The 20890-nt window shown below is 33.6% G+C and overlaps 1 protein-coding gene across 1 annotated transcript; it reads right to left on the reverse strand.

The window, feature by feature from the left end:
• Window positions 1-570: 570 nt before the first annotated feature.
• On the reverse strand, window positions 571-5069 carry LOC149186515 (aspartyl protease family protein 1-like). Its single transcript, XM_089411021.1, has 4 exons — window positions 3830-5069; window positions 3408-3543; window positions 948-1189; window positions 571-705 (listed from the first exon to the last, which is right to left on the reverse strand). Exons 1-4 carry the CDS (start codon window positions 4171-4173, stop codon window positions 579-581), a joined length of 849 nt encoding a protein of 282 aa, XP_089267147.1. The 5' UTR covers window positions 4174-5069; the 3' UTR covers window positions 571-578.
• Window positions 5070-20890: the final 15821 nt, after the last annotated feature.

Consider the following 20890-nt stretch of genomic DNA (forward strand, 5'->3'; position numbering starts at 1 on the left):
ATGTTTTCCACCCCACACCTGGAAGGATCTGCATTTGAAGAAACACAAATGGAATGAAAGGGTGACTACTAGGGCTGAATTTGTGACTGCTTTTTATCACAACTTTGATGCTTACACCCTAGATGATTGCTTCTTCACCCTCAAAATAAGAATCAGAGAGGCTGCATGAAAGAGTTCCGCCAAGGCACCCCACTTGTAGAGATTATTTCTCCTCTGCAAGTAGTTTCCATGTATATGGATGGGCTGAATAGTCCATCCAAGGATATGTCAAAGCAGTAGAAGCCTTAAAGCCTACTTGAAGACATGTATATTTAGAGATTTCCAGAAGCTGCTTTACAACAAAAGATTATTTATTAAAAAAAACAGTGAGGACTAATACTATGGGAATTGAAAATCCCCTGTAATAACCACTGTCTGACAACCTAATTAAAATTATTTTTCCTGTTTACTGAAGCCTTAGCCTACAAACTATGTGCTTCTACCTACAACCTCAAAAATATCAGTATCAGAAAATGATAGCACTAAATGATATCCAATAAAAAGAGTTACAATCCATATTAGAAACCATAAATCCATTCTTAATGCTGTGATACAAGGCCTGATTTGTGTAAAACGGTAGGGACAGATATAGGTTCAATGCCAAGCCCAAGTAGGCCATTTGGAGCTGCAGCTTCTAGAAATGTGCCTGTTTGTACCCTTCCACACCTATCAAATGCACAAGCAAAGATGCAGTGATTAGTGTTCATTCATTTGTAGCACTTAAAAAGGGAAAAGCACTTGATAGTGCACACTGCACAGCAATATTCAGGTCACGTGTCATAGTCAAATTCAGTATGGTCTCAGACTGCTATCTAGAGGCAGAAAACTCATTTCTAAAAATTTTAGTCTTTATTTCTAAAAAAATAAAGAAAAAAAAATCACTTACAACAGCAAAAAATAAATCATACCCGAATGTGATAGGCGCCTTCACCACCGTTCCATTCTGTGATCCATCTCCAGGAGTCAGATAAAGAACATCCTCCACTAAAGTTCCTGCAGTGGATGTATCTTCTGAGAGATATGTAACGTTGTATGGGCATTGATCACTAGATTTGGAGCATTGATTTTGTAAATCACACAGAGTATTATTACAAGTAACTTGCTTGCTTGTCTTAGAGGCTGATGGACTGTAAGTCTGCAAATCGATGTCCTGTTGAAATCAGAATTAAATCAGAAACTAAATCCCACTCCAAGTTGAGGCATAGAAATGATTAATTCTTTTTCTGAAGAATTCCATATCAAGGAAACGCACAGAAGCACAAGATATGAAGAAGACTAAGCATGCAACAAAATGGCCTTTTTGGGAAACCCTTGTGGGAATTCCCCGCGATTCCTATAAATCCAGCACATTTCCAGATTGTTTGACCATACAGGCTGATTTGGAGACCTCTAAAAATCCCAGGGAAGTTAAAAATCTGTGAATAGGAAACATTGCCAGTGTGGAAGCAGGATTGACCACTGGATTCGAGTCGGAACCGCGCCTGAAATGCACCGGCAAGAGGGCCATGTTGTTGCACATTTATCCTACTTCACAAGATAATAAGTTATTTTGTAGTTAGGAATCATTTTTACATGCTTCATTCACAGTGCAGAGGAGTTATTTTGCCTGACAAGGAAGAATGCAAATGCATTTAGTAAGTGGAGAGAATGTTGTGCATATGAAAGAAACATTGTCACTATGCCATAATAAATAGGGTTCTGAAAGGCCAAGCTGATGCTAATGCCTGCCAATTTCAATGTTCAGCCTTAGAAAATGTACATTGATGAGAATGGTGGTAGTACCGTAGTATATATGAGGTTAGTGGTATTAGTATGCTCTTTCCCAACTATAGATAAGGTGTTTCAAATAACTGTGATTCTAAGGTGTTAGAAGGATGGTGCAACTTGAAGTGACAACCTGTAATTCAGTTCCTTAAGTAACTTTGTGCGAAATAGCATCGGCAAAAATTGGTCCAGGGTCAGCAACTTGGGAAGTCAGCCAACTAGGATAAAAAATATGCAAAAAATGGGCAAAATTTGGCAAAGCATAAACTCTGACCTGCAAAACTCTGTGATTCGTTTTGGGTAAGACTACTATCAGTTGGATTTCTAGGGATTAGTTCCTTGTTAAATCTGGCATTCATGCTGTAATCAGTATTAGAAATATGTGACTAAAAATTTTTAACAGTATTTAGAGTTCTTCACATCAACCTATATCTCCAAGTAAATTATATTAATCTCTTTTCAGTAGATTTAATTATTGGAACGACCTGCAAGTCCTTAAAGCTAGGTCATCAACTACGAGAAGAGATGGTTTAAAAGAAATCTCTTAGCTTGAATTGATTTTCAGAATCTAGTTTCAAGCATCAGATGAATCAAATAATTTTATTGTAATCAAGCAACATGTATAGTCGCTCTTATATGTCTTTTCCCTAGCTGTTTCTTATGCAATAAAATGTTTTCAATTGAACTTGGTTGCTAAAGGTTTGACAATTTGTCTTTGGAAACAGCATAAACCTCTGGTTGGTGGCCTATTGAAGAAAATAGCATCAAGCCAACCAAACTGCCCTATCAAGTTTAAAAGGCAGTGCCAATAGTATGCACCCTGTTGACCTCTGTTCTTCTGCAAAAGCAACGGTTCTTGCTTGTCTTTGCAGATGTATCTTGCACTTCAGCTAGAGATACAGGTTTTGGAAGGCTAAAGAAAATTACTGATTAATACAGGAAAAGTTGTGGAATTTTGGGAATGTGAAGCACCAAAACACAGTCAAACATCCTCACAGATTTTTACTTTGGAATGGCAAAGCTCAGGCAACAAACATGACCCCATTATGCACCCATGTTCTCACTTTGGCTCAGGAAATCATCAAAACACAATCAAGACACCCTTATATGGAATTTTACTTTGAGCGGTGAAGCTTATGAATCAAACATGACTCTATGCTTATTATGAACCCATGTTCTCTCTGTGGCTCGGGAAATCACCCAAACACAATCAAACAACCTCATTGAATTTTACTTGGATATGGCAAAGCTTAGGGATCAAACATGACTCCATGTTTATTATGCACCCATGTTCTTACTGTGGCTCGAAAATCAGCACTGGCCACTCACAAATAATTTTCAACCATCCCGAATTTTTTACTCTCGAAAATATGTTCAAAAGGGTTCCGTTTTCTACCTTTAATATTTGATCAACACCATGCCCATGGAAAAAACTAACAGATGGGCACAATAGCCCATTGCTGATAAGAAGAATGAAACCATAGTCTAAGTGGAATTCACAGCCAGTGCAATCTCACATAATTGTTTATCACAAGAATAAAATTCAACATTAATGTAATAGGTCAGTAGGTTTAACAGGGAGAAGCTGAAAATGCAATACATACAAGTCCATAGCTAGGTGCAGAAGTAGGAGCACACTGTTGGCAATCACAAGGCACCCAGAACAAATCGCTGCCCGTATCAAGTGCTACAAGTAAAGTTACATTAGGTGTGCCCACTTGAACCACAGTGTAGTACAAACTGTCCAGATCACAGAACAGGAAGTTAGGAGCGTAATGAGCGATTAAATTAGAATCAAACATGGAACTTTAGCAATTTTGATTTTGATTATGAACTTTAGCAACACTTTTGAAAACTAGAAAACCATTACTTTAATTGTACAGCATACTGTCAATGATCTATTGGCAAATGAATTGATTCATTCGGAGGTTCTGCTAGTATCAACATACATAATTTTATTTTGGGTTCATTCCAAATTCTTATGCAACATAAGTAATACTGTAATAGACAAGGAAGCAGAACTTACAATCCCAACTGTTGAAGTTCAAGTGTCTCGTTCCCTTCTGCAAATGTGAGAGAAGAGTATTCAACAAGTTGACGACCATGGCGAGCAGAGTCATGATGATACAGTGTTTTGTAATACTCATTGCTTCCCTCCATAGGCCAACTTTGTGTATCTAATCCATGTCTGTAAGTCATCCACTCTTTTACTTCATGAGAAAATTTATGATACATCTGCAAACTGTAGGATTGCCCATTGGAATACCCAAAGCCAAGAGATAACAATAAAATTGTGTGACAAATAAGGCTCAGTGTTGGGTTTTCCATGGCGAGCAGAGTCATGATGATACAGTGTTTTGTAATACTCATTGCTTCCCTCCATAGGCCAACTTTGTGTATCTAATCCATGTCTGTAAGTCATCCACTCTTTTACTTCATGAGAAAATTTATGATACATCTGCAAACTGTAGGATTGCCCATTGGAATACCCAAAGCCAAGAGATAACAATAAAATTGTGTGACAAATAAGGCTCAGTGTTGGGTTTTCCATGGCAGAGAGCAAATTTCCCTGTACTTCCATAAACAGCAAAGCCCAGATCTCCAAAGCTATATTTTCTGAAATCCTTGCCTTTTGAGGGCCCTCTTAGACCACACCAACAGCGCCATGCCATAATAGGCAATGCATGCCACCAGTGCCAGTACAATAAGGCCTGAGGGCCATCCAGTCTTCATGAAAGTGTAGGTCAATCCCAGCACCCCTGCTCCTACAATCAATACCATTTTCGACTGTAACTATGTCGGGATTAATGGAGGCTACAAGGAATCAGAGTATCTTCCATGAATTCAAAAAACTGTTAACCCCGCACCCACCCTTGATCTTCATCTTCAGAAGTTTTCTTCCCACACCAAAAACCGCTGCTGACCCAAATCATGCTGACCCAAATCAGACGAGAAGACAGAGATTCAGAAGTTTTCTTCCCACACCAAAAACCGCTGCTGACCCAAATCATGCTAACCCAAATCAGACGAGAAGACAGAGATACAAAAATGTGAGAACCAGAATCATAAAACAGGAAGCAGATAAAAAAATCTGGAAACTGGGGATTCGGTTCCAAAAATCTGAGAATCCAAACCAAAAATGGTCTGAATACCGCCACCCACTTCGATATACCCATAAAATTTCCCCGTGTCGCTTCAGACCTCAGGGCGTGCGACTCTTCACTGATCAGAATGTTCTCCACGGATGATCTAATGGCTGGAGATGATTTAATCGTCTAACAATCCATTTAACGGCCCACGTTGAGACACGGTGGCATGGAGGGGAGTTCGTCTCAGAGGGAACGCCTTACGGCGTAAATATTAATTATGAGTTTTTGATTATTTTCTCTTATACTCACTCACACACAAAATATTAATTTGAGTATTAATTTCAAATATATTCTATGAATTCACAAATTTGATTTTAATCTCCATTAATTTTGTATTAAATAACAATTAAGGGAAAACAAAGTGATGAAAGAAGAAGGTTCAATTTGGACTTCTTACACTCAAACTTACATTCATCCAAGTAGAAAACACTTACATATATAGGATTACAAAGTGGTTGAGGAGTTTGAAAAACTTCACATAAATAAGATCTAAAATCTACACAAGCTCAATGAGACACAACAAAGCGCTAATAATATAATCTAGAAATTTCTCCATTATTCTAACACTCCTGCATTTACAATCAAGATTCTCTTGACCGCTTTTTGTGAATCCTTCTGCTTGAATTTTTTTTTTTTCTTTTAGTTCCCCATTTAGAAAACTAGATTTAACATCTAACTTATGTAGTTTCCATTTATATTTTGTAGTTATTGCAATTTTTAATCTAATTATATTGAACTTAGCTATGGGTGCAAAGGTTCATCATAATCAATTCTCTCCTTTTTTGAGTAGCCTTTAGCAAACAATATCGATTTATATTTATCTATACTTCCACTAGCATTGAATTTGGCTATGAACAACCATTTGGATCCTATAAATACTTTATTTTTAGGAAATTATGTTAATTCCCAAGTATTATTTTTCATTATATACTCATACTCTTACTTCATTGCATTTATCCATTCTTTATGCTAATTATCTTGTTTAAAATTCAAAGGTTCTATGACATTCATTACTTATGCCATCAAGGCATAGTCTTTATACCTTATGGGTAAGTGATTTTGGGATAATGACCTCCTTGGTGCTTCATTGATTTCTTCTCTTTTCTTAACTTTTGGTGATTCATCTCCTCCTCTTGGTGTGTAGTGGCTGCCTGAAATGTCCATATCACTAGTTTCATCCTCCTATTTCTATTAATGTTTATCATTTGCTTCTTCCATGGCATCATCATAATCATGAGGAATAGGCAATGCATCATAGTTGTCCTCCTTATGGCCTCCATCTACATGCTCATGAAACAACACACCTCTACATTCCAAAAATTTATGTATAGAGGGATCAAACATATTATATGGTTTATGATTAGAGAAATAACCAATGAAAATACACTTGGTAACTTTTGCATCAAGTTTTCTCCTATCTTCTTTCGGAACATGAGAGTTTTTTCTTTGAAATATTCTTAAATGGATTACTATTGGCTTATAACAATAAAGAGCTTTAAAGGGAGTCTCATGGTCTAAACTTTTAATTAGACATATATTTTACATAAAAAGTGGTACAATCAACTAGTTGTCCTCCTTATGGCCTCCATCTACATGCTCATGAAACAACACACCTCTACATTCCAAAAATTTATGTATAGAGGGATCAAACATATTATATGGTTTATGATTAGAGAAATAACCAATGAAAATACACTTGGTAACTTTTGCATCAAGTTTTCTCCTATCTTCTTTCGGAACATGAGAGTTTTTTCTTTGAAATATTCTTAAATGGATTACTATTGGCTTATAACAATAAAGAGCTTTAAAGGGAGTCTCATGGTCTAAACTTTTAATTAGACATATATTTTACATAAAAAGTGGTACAATCAACTTTAGCCCAAAACACATTAGTAAGGTTTTTACCTTCGATCGCGCCTTGTGCAGATTCTACTAAGGTTTCGTTCTTTCCTTCAGTTACAACATTTTGCTATCATGGAGTATGTGGCACTCTGTAGGTTGTATAATTCCATTGGATGTGCAATGTTTGATGAATGCACCTGATGTATATGCACCTGATGTATATTCTTGCCCTTAATCTAATTAGAGGATCAAGATGTATTTTCTTGTTTGATTCTCAACAAAGTGTTGATATGTACAAATATCTTTGGCTGCAATAGGGAATCATCACTTAGTCACGATGCCAATTAGACCTTTATTCATTTGGTGTAACAATATCCACTAGTATGTGGTCCCAATTTCCACTGAATAGATTACTCCTCGATAGTAGACTTTTATTGAGACCTCTTCTACGATAAATGCAAATAAATCTAACAATAGAGGTAAAACTAAATAATATACCTCTTATTTTAAATCTTACTATCTCAATTAAGATAAAAAATAAAAAAAAACTAAAATAAATAAATAAATAAATAAAAATAAAAATAGTTCTTATATCTCAATTGAGGTCATAAGGGATAATGGGGGATTAAGCATGGGATTTTAAAAGGATTTATCAAGTTGTAGAAATATTTCTTGCAACTTGATAATGGATAAAATGAATACATGTCAGTTTTATCTCAATAAATAGTTACTAAGGAAAAACATAACTATGTATACCAATGTTTAGTTTGGAGGATTAATATAGATTAAACAGGAGATAAGAATGTGCCATATGATTATGGAAATAGTTCACATAAGCAAACAACCATTAAATCATATACATATTAGTGAACAACATAGTAAACAGTTACTGAGAATTCACTAAGACATATACCCAAGTTCAAATACTAATAACAAATTCAATCTAACCATGGAAGATAGTTGATTATGAGTTGGAATAAACACAAGTTTGTATAAAAGACAATAGCGCATAATGAAAAAACTCATTTATATCTAGAATACAATTTGTCAATAGAGTGGAAATTCTATCATTATACTCAAACCATATAGTAGTATCAAATACGAATACAACAAATATACCTAAGAGTCTTCTACCAAGTTCTCTAAACTCAACCATGGTGCATCAACCTATGATTACTTGTTTCAAAGTCCATACACAAATGATTTCAAAAAATAGATTGTGATAACAAAAATTTCTTTGTGACTTTAGCTTAATATCTCCACTGATAGAATTCTCCAAAATTCCCCTGCTCCAACCTCTGGATTTTAAAGTCGCTTCATTCAAGTACCCCATTGGTTTGTGCTTCCACTTCCTTTTATAACAAAAAATGGGTTTGTTTTCTTTTTTGGTATTGGGATTCCAAATTATCTACTAAATATTTAATTTTATTATTATTAAAACAAATATTAAAATCATAAACTATTATTTAAATAAAATATAAAATCATTAAAATCTAATCATCCGATGAAGAGAAAAAAGAAAAAACAAAACAAAACAAAGCAAAAAAACAAAAAACAAAACAAAAACAAAAACTCTTGTATACTAAAACCAAATACATAAATCAAGGCTAAAACTTTATAGGTATGTGGTAACATTTAGCCTTTCGGTGTTTCACGCTTCCTTCATTGTTGCACTTATAACAAAATAATGGAATTTTGATGATATTTGATATTGGATGACATCAATTGAAAAGAAAAAGAAAAATGGAAAATAATTTTATTCCTAAAAATAAATCTAGTGATCTCAGTTTTCTAATCTGGTGCAATCTTGTGGTTCTTTGCCTTTCATTTTTTTTGTAATGTTTCTTATTAATCTAATAAAATAATATTTTTCAAATTGTTATCAATAATTTTAGCTTTCCAATGAGCTATCTTCTGCCTAATTTGATGCTCTAGAACTCAAGATATAGCCTAAGGAAGTTGATGCTCATCCATCATTGATAAAGCTCATGGGTTAATCTTAGCCCTTGATTTAAATACAAAAAAAAATCCCACATGCATCATAGAGGGAAAGCTTGGAGGGTTTATTGTATTTTTTAATTATAATAGTTTGTGTTAAAGTAAAGAGGAAGGTAGAGATGTAGGAATATGCATTGAAAGTGTTTGACCATGCATGAATACCTTTTAAGTTAAAATTAAAATTAGAAAATAAAATATATTAATAAATTTCTCATATAGAACTTCAAGAGAATATTATGTGAACAGGAGATTCATCTGATTGACTAAGTCATTATAAAATCAAATAAAGTCGTGTTAGCTAAATGGAAAAACATGTCATCTATCTACATGATCTGTGACATCAACTCATTCCTTATGATAAATTTCCATGACACTTGCCATGTCAACATGTTGCATCATCAAAATACGATAATAATGCAAAATTTTAGATGGTCATAACTTTTCATCCAAAACTTGAAATAAGGAAAATTTTATCTCACCAGAAATCTATCGAAGAGTAGAAGATGAAGGAAACCTAAAAAATGGGAAATTAGGAAACATAAATAATCAATCATAAAAGTTTTAAAAAATATCAAACGCAATTGAATACACTATTTTCAATGCCTTTATATTTTTCAAAAATTAAGGGAAGTTGTTGATGCAACAAATGATGATGCATTGGGGTGAATCGATTATCTCTGTATAACATTAACTAAAATAAATGTTCACATCTGATATTGAGAATAACCTTGATGACTATAAATTTACATCTCCTTATTTATGGGAACCACTTTATATTTATGAATTTTATAGATATTCTCACTAATCACGAACATTAGGTGACTAACATATCACCTATTCAAGCCAATTTGTGAGGTTAATTTGCCTTATTTTTCAATCTGCAAAAGATTGATTTAAATCCTGATGTGTGTTGAGCGATAAAAAGGTGTCTTTTTAACTCCTAATTATCTTCACATTAATTGTCAACCCAGGGACGACTTTTTATTTCAAGAGTGTACTCAGTCTGAGGCGGCTATTTACTCAAGAGTAATGTTTTGCAATATAGTGCTTAAAATGCAAAAGTAAATGAATGCTTGAAATAAAATCTACTTACAATTAAAAGAAACTTAACACTCTGAAACTTAAATCATTCACTCAGAAAACTACATCAATTTATTGGTCAAGGATGCAGTAGCAATAACTCATTCCTTGTTTAACTGATGTAAATTAAATCAAGCATAAACAAGATCCACAATCTGAGAACTTTGGCAGCAATAGCCAATGTCCTTGACAGTTGTTGATCTTACAATCCATACTAAAGTAGAAACTGAAAATGATAAATCAATAATGTTGCTAACAGAAATGGAATAAACATGATTGCTGCAATAACATTTAAAAGGCAAAAAAAAATCCTTGCGTGAAAGAGATAATAGCAAAGTCTATTTGAACAACAAAGCTAATTTACCGGAAATGAACAACAAAACCTTAGTCTAAGGAAATAAATATAGCAACTGTATCCTACAGGAATCAGATAACAACCTTTACTCTAAGGATAAATCAGACAGCAAACGGAAATAGAATGGCAACTAATTAGAAATGAAATATAGAACAAAACTTAAGATCAAATATAAATGTACAGTGAACCAAAATACACACGACACACCTCAATATTAGGAGAGACAGTAATCTGACTTTGATACCACAAATATCAATCTCAGTTATAAAGAATAAAAATTGTAATTCGTAATGAAACAACGATGTCAGTTGAACAACAATCGTGATTAAGTGTAAACCATAGATGAATATAGTAATACCAACTTATGAATGTCACAACATGGTTACTCTACAATTGAACAGCAATAGCATTCTGTAAGGACCAGTAACGTTATTTCAATGATTAAAGGAACAATAATGCATTACAAAGTCAGAATGAACAATACGACATTCCTGTCATAGAGAACGATATTACTCAGTTGAACATAAATCGAATATAACAGAACCGTGATGTAAAATAACAAAACACATCAGATTACCGAACAAAGCTGATAATGAAAACTACGCACAAACTAAAGATAATGGTACAAGAGCGAGTGTTCCACCAAGGCCGGGCCCTTAGCCTCCAGGGACACACCGCTTGAGATTACTCCAAGATCAAAGATGGAACGACGACTAGATTTATATTAAAACATCAAAGCAAAGTTACAGTGGATCACTTCTGAACGATAGTCGATGAGACGTTGTATAATTACAACAAGAAATCTCTCCATCTCTCAGCCATTATCCATTCTCTCTGCCATCCTCAATTCTGAATCTCTAATTCTCAAATCATAATTTTGAATCCATCCCTCTCCTTCTCTAATCTTTGTTCTGATTTAAATACACAGAGAGCAGAGAGTAGTTACAACTGTGATGATTACAATATGATCATTATTACAGAATTGGATTGTCTCTAACCAATTGATCAACAAGAAAATATATTTCCATCTATCTTTCAACAAGAGCAAGGTGAATTTGGCTTTGTAGTTGAGATTTGGAAAACGGCCACACAGCAAATCTGAGAAAAGTGTGCTCAAAAAATCCTCCGTTTCTCTCAATACAAGCCGAATTTGGGCAAACTGTTCTTTGTTAAATTTAATTTGGTTCGTTCTGGAAAAAACCCATGTTCCGGAGTTTCCAGATTCTTCTTCATTTGTCCAGAATCTCAACCGCAAAACTGTCACTTCTTATTCCAACGAATTTCTGAGTTGGAATATTTAATGATCAAATCTTCAATGTGGAAATTGTATTGGAGGCTAAAAATGGTGAATAGTGTTACAACCAATTTATTAAAAGTATCATTAATAAAATCATGCATAATCATCAATTTATTAGAAATAAAGGAGAATAAATAATATTTTTCCATAAGAGCATAAATCATTATAAAATGGATGTATATAATAAATTATAATAAATGACATGATAAAGAAGAATAAAAGTGGATGAAATAAGTGTTTAAAAAGTGGTCATATTCATGGCCCAACATACCCCCACATTGAATATATTGCATGCCCTCATGCAACAAAAATTGAATATATTGCATGTCCTCATGCAACCCAAAGACAAAACCCATGTTAACCAAGCAATAAGAAATTTGTTCATCCTAGCTCATGAAATGGATAGAACAAATGAATTCTTCCTTAATTAATGAATATTCACTTTTAGCAATCTTGATGAAGGCATAACAATTTTTACATTGACATTCAACTATATGTATATGTGAAGTTGCAGCAAAATATGATATAAGTAACATCAAACTTCATTAACCATTTTCTCAAAACTACAAACCAGATTTTGTTGAAATTGTGCAAGTAGAATTCTACTATATTAATGCTTCTATGATCAAAAAATTAGATCGTTTTGATGCATAGATCATGAGATATAAACAAAATCGTTGTAGGTGATAGTGCATGATTTCCAAAATTTTATGAACCAATATTATTTGAAATTGTCTGGGTTTGTATATTTTAATGATACGTCCGTGTTTTCAAAAAATCACAAGAATTAAGTTCATAGTTTTAAAAATATTATGGAAATCAATTTCTGCACTGAAATTGTATGCCTTAAATGAGAAAGAAAGTAGAAAACATCCATCATGCGTAGCAATTCCTCCCCCTCTTTGAATAATTAGCATGCCCTCATGCAATGCTAGAAAAAAATTGAGGTGGTTGCTACAATTTGTTGAATTCTATGCTTGGTTTAAAACAACATGGAATAAGGGAGGTGTTGAGAATGAATAAGAATAGCAATGGATGATAAAGAATATGAATAACATGGTCATAAGAAATAAATGAATGAAAGCAACACTCCCCCAAACGGAAAGATGTTATGCTGCTGAAAAATGGGAAGTGGTAAAGATGTGGAATGAAGGATGATAAATAATGCTCAAAATGGATTTTCATTAAACTCTCCTAAATTCGTAATAAATTAGAAAATTATTCTATTTTACCTCAAGTTTTACCTCTAAAAATAAAAATGTGGAATGACATATATGTACTGGAAGTTGTTGAATTTGATGTAGACAGAGTTGGTGCTAAAAGTGATGCAAAAGGTAGATTCCAGGCAAGCACATCATGTCTGAAAAATTGTTCATGTTCACGAGTTGCTTGAGCCTCTTTTGTTAGTTGCAATAGTGTGGTCATGCTGCAAATAGAGTTATGCCCATACTTGTTGTTTTCCTGTAAACAAATCACTATTTTGCATACAATGTTCTTGAATCCATAGTGTTAGTTTTGAATAGCAATAGATTAAGATGCATGCAAAAATTTCAATCAGAAAAACTTTTTGTATACATGCAATACTAATATTTTATCAAATCAACAAGTGATGGCAGAGTGCAGTAATCATATCGCATGCAATCCCATAATGCATACATTCCCCCCTCCAATTAGAAAAGGGATTCCATGACCATAAAGCATATGAAAGGTGTTGTGCTGATGACAAGGCAAGGGAATGAACAATACAACAATAAATGAAGGAGAGTACACATATCAATGATAGGATGGCGAGAGTTATGGTTATAATTAGAGCAGAGTGTGTAAAGATAGTTATGAATAAAATATAGGACGCTTTGAATTGATGATAAGTCATGCGAAAAAGAAAAAAGACAGAAATATGCCAAAAAGACGCTTTGCTGACTGTATTCTAGCTGAAAAATGATGTGATTGATCAGAAAATAATTTCTCATGCGTAAAGGTTAAAAATAGGGAAAAAAAATTAAGCAAATAACTTCTGTGATAAAAAGAAAAAATAAGAAAACGGTATTATAGTAATAATTGATGATTGGATATAACTTCAATACCATAAGCAGAGCCTCTGCTGCCAGCAGGCATCCATAGCCTCGGCAGGGTTGCTTTTTAACCCACATGAGCTAGGATCCTCAATTTATAAATGGAGAGTTCCAGTGTTGTTCTACAGAAGAGATCAGTGTGCTAGCGTGGTAACCAGATAACCACACTGCCATTCAGTGAGATGTAGCAAAAGTGAACAGGCCGACTCGTGATGAGACCTCCTGTTCCAAGGATAATTTGGCTATCCAATGGATCATAACCCTGGTGTGGTGGCCATAATGGGAATGTCACTTTGTTACAACCTTATGAACATGGTAGGCTGGCTCAGAATGAGACCCCCTATCCTCCATCTGCGAACAACATTTTGTTGTTATTACACATTTTTATGATAAAATGATGGAGGCTCAGTAATCCTTAAGAGTAGGGACGGTGGAAGAAGTTGAACATGTCAATAGAAAAAAATATACCCATAATCTCATTTATTACAGACAGAGAAGATTATAACCAGGAAGGGTGGAACCAACATGGTATTAAGATGATCAATCAATATCATGTTTAACAGAAAACAATGCAGTAAAGTAGTATATAAATAATTGTGTCCATTTTGAAAAGATCATAACGTGAATGATATTACCTTGCTTCAATAGAATCCATAATTCTTGTCCTCATAAAAGTAGTATACTTCATGCCATGAAAGGGAATCAGTAAAATTTGGTTGAAACGAATTAGGAATAATCCCACAAGAGGAAGAAAGGGTTGCTCTCGAAAATACTCCCAAAGTGTTGCTCCTTTGAAGAAACAACAAAAACACTAAAAAAAAATGTTGTTCTTTGTAGGGAACAACAAAGGAAATGCACACCAAAGAGCAAAAATACACATGATAAAGTGTTGTTCCCTGTAGGGAACATCGAAAAAATGCATGTGAAAAAGTGTTTTTCCCTAAGAGAACCAATAAGGAATGCGAAAATGTTGTTCCTTTTCACCTTTGAAAAGGAATAGAAAAAATGTGAAAGTGTTGTTCCTTCATAAAGCAACATCAAAAATGTGAAAGTGCAAAAGCGTCGTTCCTTTAAAAAGGAACAACAAAATGTGAAACTGCAGAAGTGTTGTTCCTTTAAAAAGGAACAGCAAAAATGTGAAAGTGTTGTTCCTTTTTTGAAAATGAACAGTAGAGTGCAGAAGTGTTATTCCTTTGAAAAGGAATAACAAAAGTGTGAAAGGGTTGTTCCTTTTTCGAAAAGGAACAACAGAATGTAGAAGTGCTTTTCCTTTGAAAAGGAACAACAAAAGTGCGAAAGTGTTGTTCCTTTTTTGAAAAGGAACAACAGAGTACAGAAGTGTTGCTCCTTTTCAAAGGAACAGTAAAAGTACGAAAGTGTTGTTCCTTTTTTCAAAAGGAACAACAAAATGCACAATCATAAGATGCAAGCACGCAAAAAAACGAATTAGCTGTTTAGGGTATTGATGCTGAGGATGGGTTACAATTTGAATGAAGCAACACCTGAAACAAAAAATATAAGAGAAATTAGAAAAGAAACAACATTTTATTTAAAAACAGTATGTAAATAAATAAATTAAGTTACAACAGCTACGATGTTATGTAAAAAAAATCATTTCTTTGAAAAATGTTTTGGCAGCAGTGACAAGACATGAATATTCAAATGGAAATGAATTCTTCATTTTTTCTATTATGAATCCGTTCAATAATGAGTTGGATGAAATTCCCTTGTTTCATTAAAATTTCTTTCAAGAATCACTCATAAATTGACCTTCTTTTTCTCTTAGGACCTGCAAAAAACGAGTATCTACCTGCAATAAAACATTAAATCATGGAGAAAGAGAGGTGCGCAAACTCCCCTAATCCAAGAATTATGCAAAAAACTAACAAGTAGTTACTCTATATAGAAAATCCATGGAGAAAATAACAAAGTAAAATTTATTTGTCACTTGCGAGAGAGCAGTGGTCGACCATACTAACCAACAGTGTTTTAATCACAACTTCTTTGTTTTTCATCCAAATTGAGTGATTCCAAAGCCATATGAGAGATAATTAAAAGATGTATCTCCAATAGAAACACGTTTTAAAAATTCAATGATATGACATGTCAATTTTAGTTAGAATAACCTGCATAACAGAGTCATTTTCGATTACCCCACTTAGAACAACAGTGAATGTTTTAAGCATAGATTCTTCGTTTGATGTTGGATTTGAATTATTCAAATTTGAAATGAAATTAGATTCATTTATTTATCTCCAATAGAAACAGTGTTTGAAGAAAAGAAGAATTGATAGGTCAAATACTCTAAGGAACAGCGGAAAAACAGAGTTTTAAGAGTGTTGATTTGCGATAGACAGTCAATATTTTGATCATAACTTCCCCATATGATATAAAAAATGAGTGATTCCAATTGAATTGTAAATCAAATTCATAGTAGAATCTACCATAGAAATAGGTTTTAAAAATTCACTCATTTAAGCCTCCAAAAATCGACTGTCCCAGCTCTGTTCCTGAGCTGCCCGCTAGACACCCTGTCAATGTTTTGGTTCTAACTTTTTCGTTTCAAATAAAAATTGAGTGATTAAAATTGGGTTGGAAAGTAGACATAAATTGCTACCTGGGATAGAAACAGGTTTTTAAAATATTATCATTTAGGCCTCCAAAAACTGACTGTCCCAACTGTGTTTTCAGAAATTTCATCAAGCCCGCAAGCCAAAAAAATATGATATTCAAGCATTTTTTCAAATTGGTGATAAAAATGAATATAAGTGTTTGTAGAATTTTTATTTTCAATATAATTCATCTACATACACATAAATTAGAATATTTATCATGAATGTTGATTTCACATCGTGTTGCAACAAAGAAACAACTATTTTTACATAAAAAAAAACAAAATGCATTTATTTATTCCCTTACTTATTTTATTTTCTACACTAACCTATTTTGATTTGAAAAATGAATATGACTACGTATATGAGTACTTCCAGTGGAGCCATTTTCGAAATAAGGCTTCATGTATACACATACCCAAATTTGAAAAATGCATATTAACGAATATTAGGGTATGAGAAGCCAACTTCCCTTGAAAAGATGGTGTCAAAAATTGTTGAAGTACGGAGTGATGCTGCAAACAAATGATGGAGTGAAACCAATCTTCAATATATCCTTTACTTTTTTGATTTCCCATATCCATCATATCATGAATCTCTTGAGCTTTTAAAATGGCTTGTTGATGCAAAAAAGAAACCTCATTTTCTTCCATAGCTTCTAAAATTTTTGAATTTGAAACATTCTGAATCTCATTGTAAGTTTTCTCTAATGGCACATTTGAGGTAGAATGGGTGGGAAGGGTGGGTAAATTTTGCATTTCAACATTGTAAGCATGTTGTACTGGTTTATTATGGTGAGGGTGTGGAATGAGTTGAGCAGGAAATTGTGTATGGAATGGAGCATTTTGATGATGTGGTTGATTGGGTTGAGTGGATGGTTTTGATGGGAAAACAAGACGTTGTGGAGGAGTTGGTGAAGAATATGGAGAATGTGCTTGTGCTACAAGATTAGGGAGAGTAGTCATGCAATCATAAGGTGAATCATGCCAAACTTGTAGACAAGATTGGTGGTGGTTATATTGAGATTGACATGGCTGCCTTAACACATTAGTATTCCATAATGGATTATGCAAGTAAGAGAATGGAGAAGAAGTGTTTTGAACCATACCTCTAGGCCATGATTTCCATGGTTTTGACTTTGTTGCAGCTTCCTCATCTCTTTGATATGATACTTCCATCCTAGATGAGGAAGAACAACTATCTATAGGATGCTCCTTTCGGTCATGAGGGTAAAACACTTCATCAAATTCTTGATTTTTATTAACCTGCAAAACATCCAATTTTGCATTTAGAGAGCTAATAAAATCAACTTTAAAATTTTCAAATAAGACATTGATTCCAGCTCTTATGTCTCCTATTCTTATAGCAGATTTGGAAAAGAAAGAACAAACATCTCTAGAACTCTTACCAGCCTTGGATATTCCTCTTGAATACCTTATGCATAATTCACAAACATCATCATATGACAACTGAAGAACATCATCTTTTCCTATCTGATTTAAGAGTTCTAAAAATTCATCTTTGATTCCTTTGAGTAGGAGTGTTTTTAAGATCTCTTTTTCTAAATACTTATGCTTTGATTTTTGAAGGTTTTATTGAAATCGATCTACATAGTCCTCCAAGCTTTCATCATCCCCTTGTATCATATTGAAAATATCTTCATTGGCCTTGCAATAGTCTTGATACTTCTTCAAGAATATGTTCTTTATGTCCTCCCATGTTTGGATGCAGTTCCCACCTAGGCTCATGAACCATCAGAGAGCTGCTCCTTTTAGAGTAAGAGGAAACAATTTCGACCTTTGATCATTAGTACAATAACCATATCCTCTACAAAGTATCTCAAACTCAAATAAAAATGTATCTGGGTCTTCATTTGCCAAGCCATGAAAATTTGGTAGAGAAGATGGGGGAATTATGTGCATTTGTGTCACTCCTCCTAGATCTTTGATAGGGAATTCAAAAGTAGAAATGTGAGCCATTTCTTACCATAATAGAAGATGTTCTTCATGTGTTCATTCGAGGCTCCTTCTTCAATTGTTCTTGTCAATTGGTTAGTGAAATGGGTGGTGCTTACATCACCACTTGAGTGAAATCATGAGATTTGTATTTTCAAAATTTCATTTTTTTTTTTTTAAACATTCACACAAAAATTCAAATTTTTATTTCTACCCTAAGTTCTTTAACAGTTCTGTTGGAAAGCGGGCGGGGGAGCAGGGCTTCTACATGCTCTGTACGTAGGTTCTTACCTTCCATTTTTAATACCCAATTCTTTCCTAACAGACACTCATCAGATGCACACTACTATTTAGAAATAGCTACACTCTCCCTAGCAACGGCGCCAAAATGTTGAGCGATAAAAAGGTGTCTTTTTAATTCCTAATTATCTTCACATTAATTGTCAACCCAAGGACGACTTTTTATTTCAAGAGTGTACTTAGTCTGAGGCGACTATTTATTCAAGTGTAATGTTTTGCAGTATAGTGCTTAAAATGCAAAAGTAAATGAATGCTTGAAATAAAATCTACTTATAATTAAAAGAAACTTAACACTCTGAAACTTAAATCATTCACTCAGAAAACTATAGCAATTTATCAGTCAAGGATATAGTAGCAATAACTCATTCCTTGTTTAACTGATATAAATTAAATCAAGCATAAACAAAATCCACAATCTGAGAACTTAGGCAGCGATAGCCAATGTCCTTTACAGTTGTTGATCTTACAATCCATACTAAAGCAATAAACTGAAAATGATAAATAAATAATGTTGCTAACAAAAATGGAATAAACATGCTTGCTGCAATAACATTTAAAAGGCAAAAACAAATCCTTGCATGAAAGAGATAATAGCAAAGTCTATTTGAACAACAAAGCTAATTTACCATAAATGAACAACAAAACCTTAGTCTAAGGAAATAAATGTAGCAATTGTATCCTACAGGAATCAAATAACAACCTTTACTCTAAGGATAAATCAGAAAACAAATGGAAATAGAATGGCAACTAATTAGAAATGAAATATAGAACAACACTTAAGATCAAATATAAATGTACAGTGAACCAAAATATACACAACACACCTCAATATTAAGAGAGACGGTAATCTAACTTCGATACCACAAATATCAATCTCAGTTATAAAGAATAACAATTGTAATTCGTAATGAAACAATAATGTCAGTTGAACAACAATCGTGATTAAGTGTAAACCATAGATGAATATAGTAATACCAACTTATGAATGTCACAACACGGTTACTCTGCAATTGAACAGTGATAGCATTTTGTAAGGACCAGTAATGTTATATCAATGATTAAAGGAACAGTAATGCATTACAAAGTCAGAATGAACAATATGACATTCCTGTCATAGAGAACGATATTACTCAGTTGAACATAAATCTAATATAACAGAATCGTGATATAAAGTAACAAAACACATCAGATTACCGAACAAAGCTGATAATGAAAACTATGTACAAACTAAAGATAATGGTACATGAGCGAGTGTTCCACCAGGGCCGGGTCCTTAGCCTCCAGGGACACACCACTTGAGATTACTCTAGGACCAGATTTATATTAAAACATCAAAGCAGAGTTACAGTGGATCACTTCTCAACGAGAGTCAACGAGGTGTTGTATAATTACAACAAGAAATCTCTCCATCTCTCAGCCATTATCCATTCTCTCCGCCATCCTCAATTCTGAATTTCTAATTCTCAAATCATAATTTTGAATCCATCCCTCCCCTTCTCTGCTCTCTGTTTTGATTTAAATACACAGAGAGCAGAGAGCAGTTACAACTGTGATGATTAAAATATGATCATTATTACAAAATTGGATTGTTTCTAACCAATTGATCAACAAGAAAATATATTTCCAGCCATCTTTCAACAAGAGCAAGGCGAATTTGGCTTTGCAGCTGAGATTTGGAAAATGGCCACATAGAAAATATGAGAAAATCGTGCTCAAAGAACCTTGAGTTTCTCTCAATAAACGTAAAATTTGGCAAACCGTTCTGTGTGAAAGTTAATTTGGTCTGTTCTGGACAAAACCCATGTTCCGGATTTTCCAGATTCTTCTTCATTTGCCTATAATCTCAACCGCAAAATTATCACTTCTTATTCCAGTGAATTTCTGAGTTGGAATATTTAATGATCAAATCTTCAATGTGGAAATTGTATTGGAAGCTAAAAATGGTGAATAATGTTACAACCAATTTATTAAAACTATCATTGATAAAATCATGCATAATCATCAATTTATTAGAAATAAAGGAGAATAAATAGTATTTTTCCATAAGAGTATAAATCATTATAAAATGGATTTATATAATAAATTACATGATAAAGCAGAATAAAAATGGATGAAATAAGTGTTTAAAAAGTGGTCGTATTCACGGCCCAACAATGTGGGGCCTTCACTTTAGGTAAGTAAACAATTTCCTATGTGTATTCTTCATCTTTCTTGACCTGGCATTGCTTTGCTTCCTGTGAGCATCCATAGCCTTTGAAAAGGTGCCTTAGTACAAGTATGGCCCCGCTGCTAGTGAGCATCCATAGCCTTGATGGTTTACTTATATTTCCCACACCACATTGTGCTTTCAAATTCATTTTATTATAATTTAAAATCACCTTTTAGATTTATGAAAATGTTTGAAATTTCTTTTTATTTGTAATTTAG

Source organism: Pinus tabuliformis, chromosome 3_1 (genome assembly GCF_031772625.1).
Source record: "Pinus tabuliformis cultivar Carrire ecotype Pingquan chromosome 3_1, CPIR1, whole genome shotgun sequence".
Taxonomy (NCBI): domain Eukaryota; kingdom Viridiplantae; phylum Streptophyta; class Pinopsida; order Pinales; family Pinaceae; genus Pinus; species Pinus tabuliformis.

Coding starts and splice junctions, on each gene's coding strand:
- LOC149186515 (XM_089411021.1), bottom strand. CDS start 4,173: ATGAGTATTACAAAACACTGTATCATCATGACTCTGCTCGCCATGGAA. Junction 3,544..3,829: donor GAACTTCAACAGTTGGGATT/GTAAGTTCTGCT, acceptor TGATCTGGACAG/TTTGTACTACACTGTGGTTC. Junction 706..947: donor AAGGCGCCTATCACATTCGG/GTATGATTTATT, acceptor TGCATTTGATAG/GTGTGGAAGGGTACAAACAG.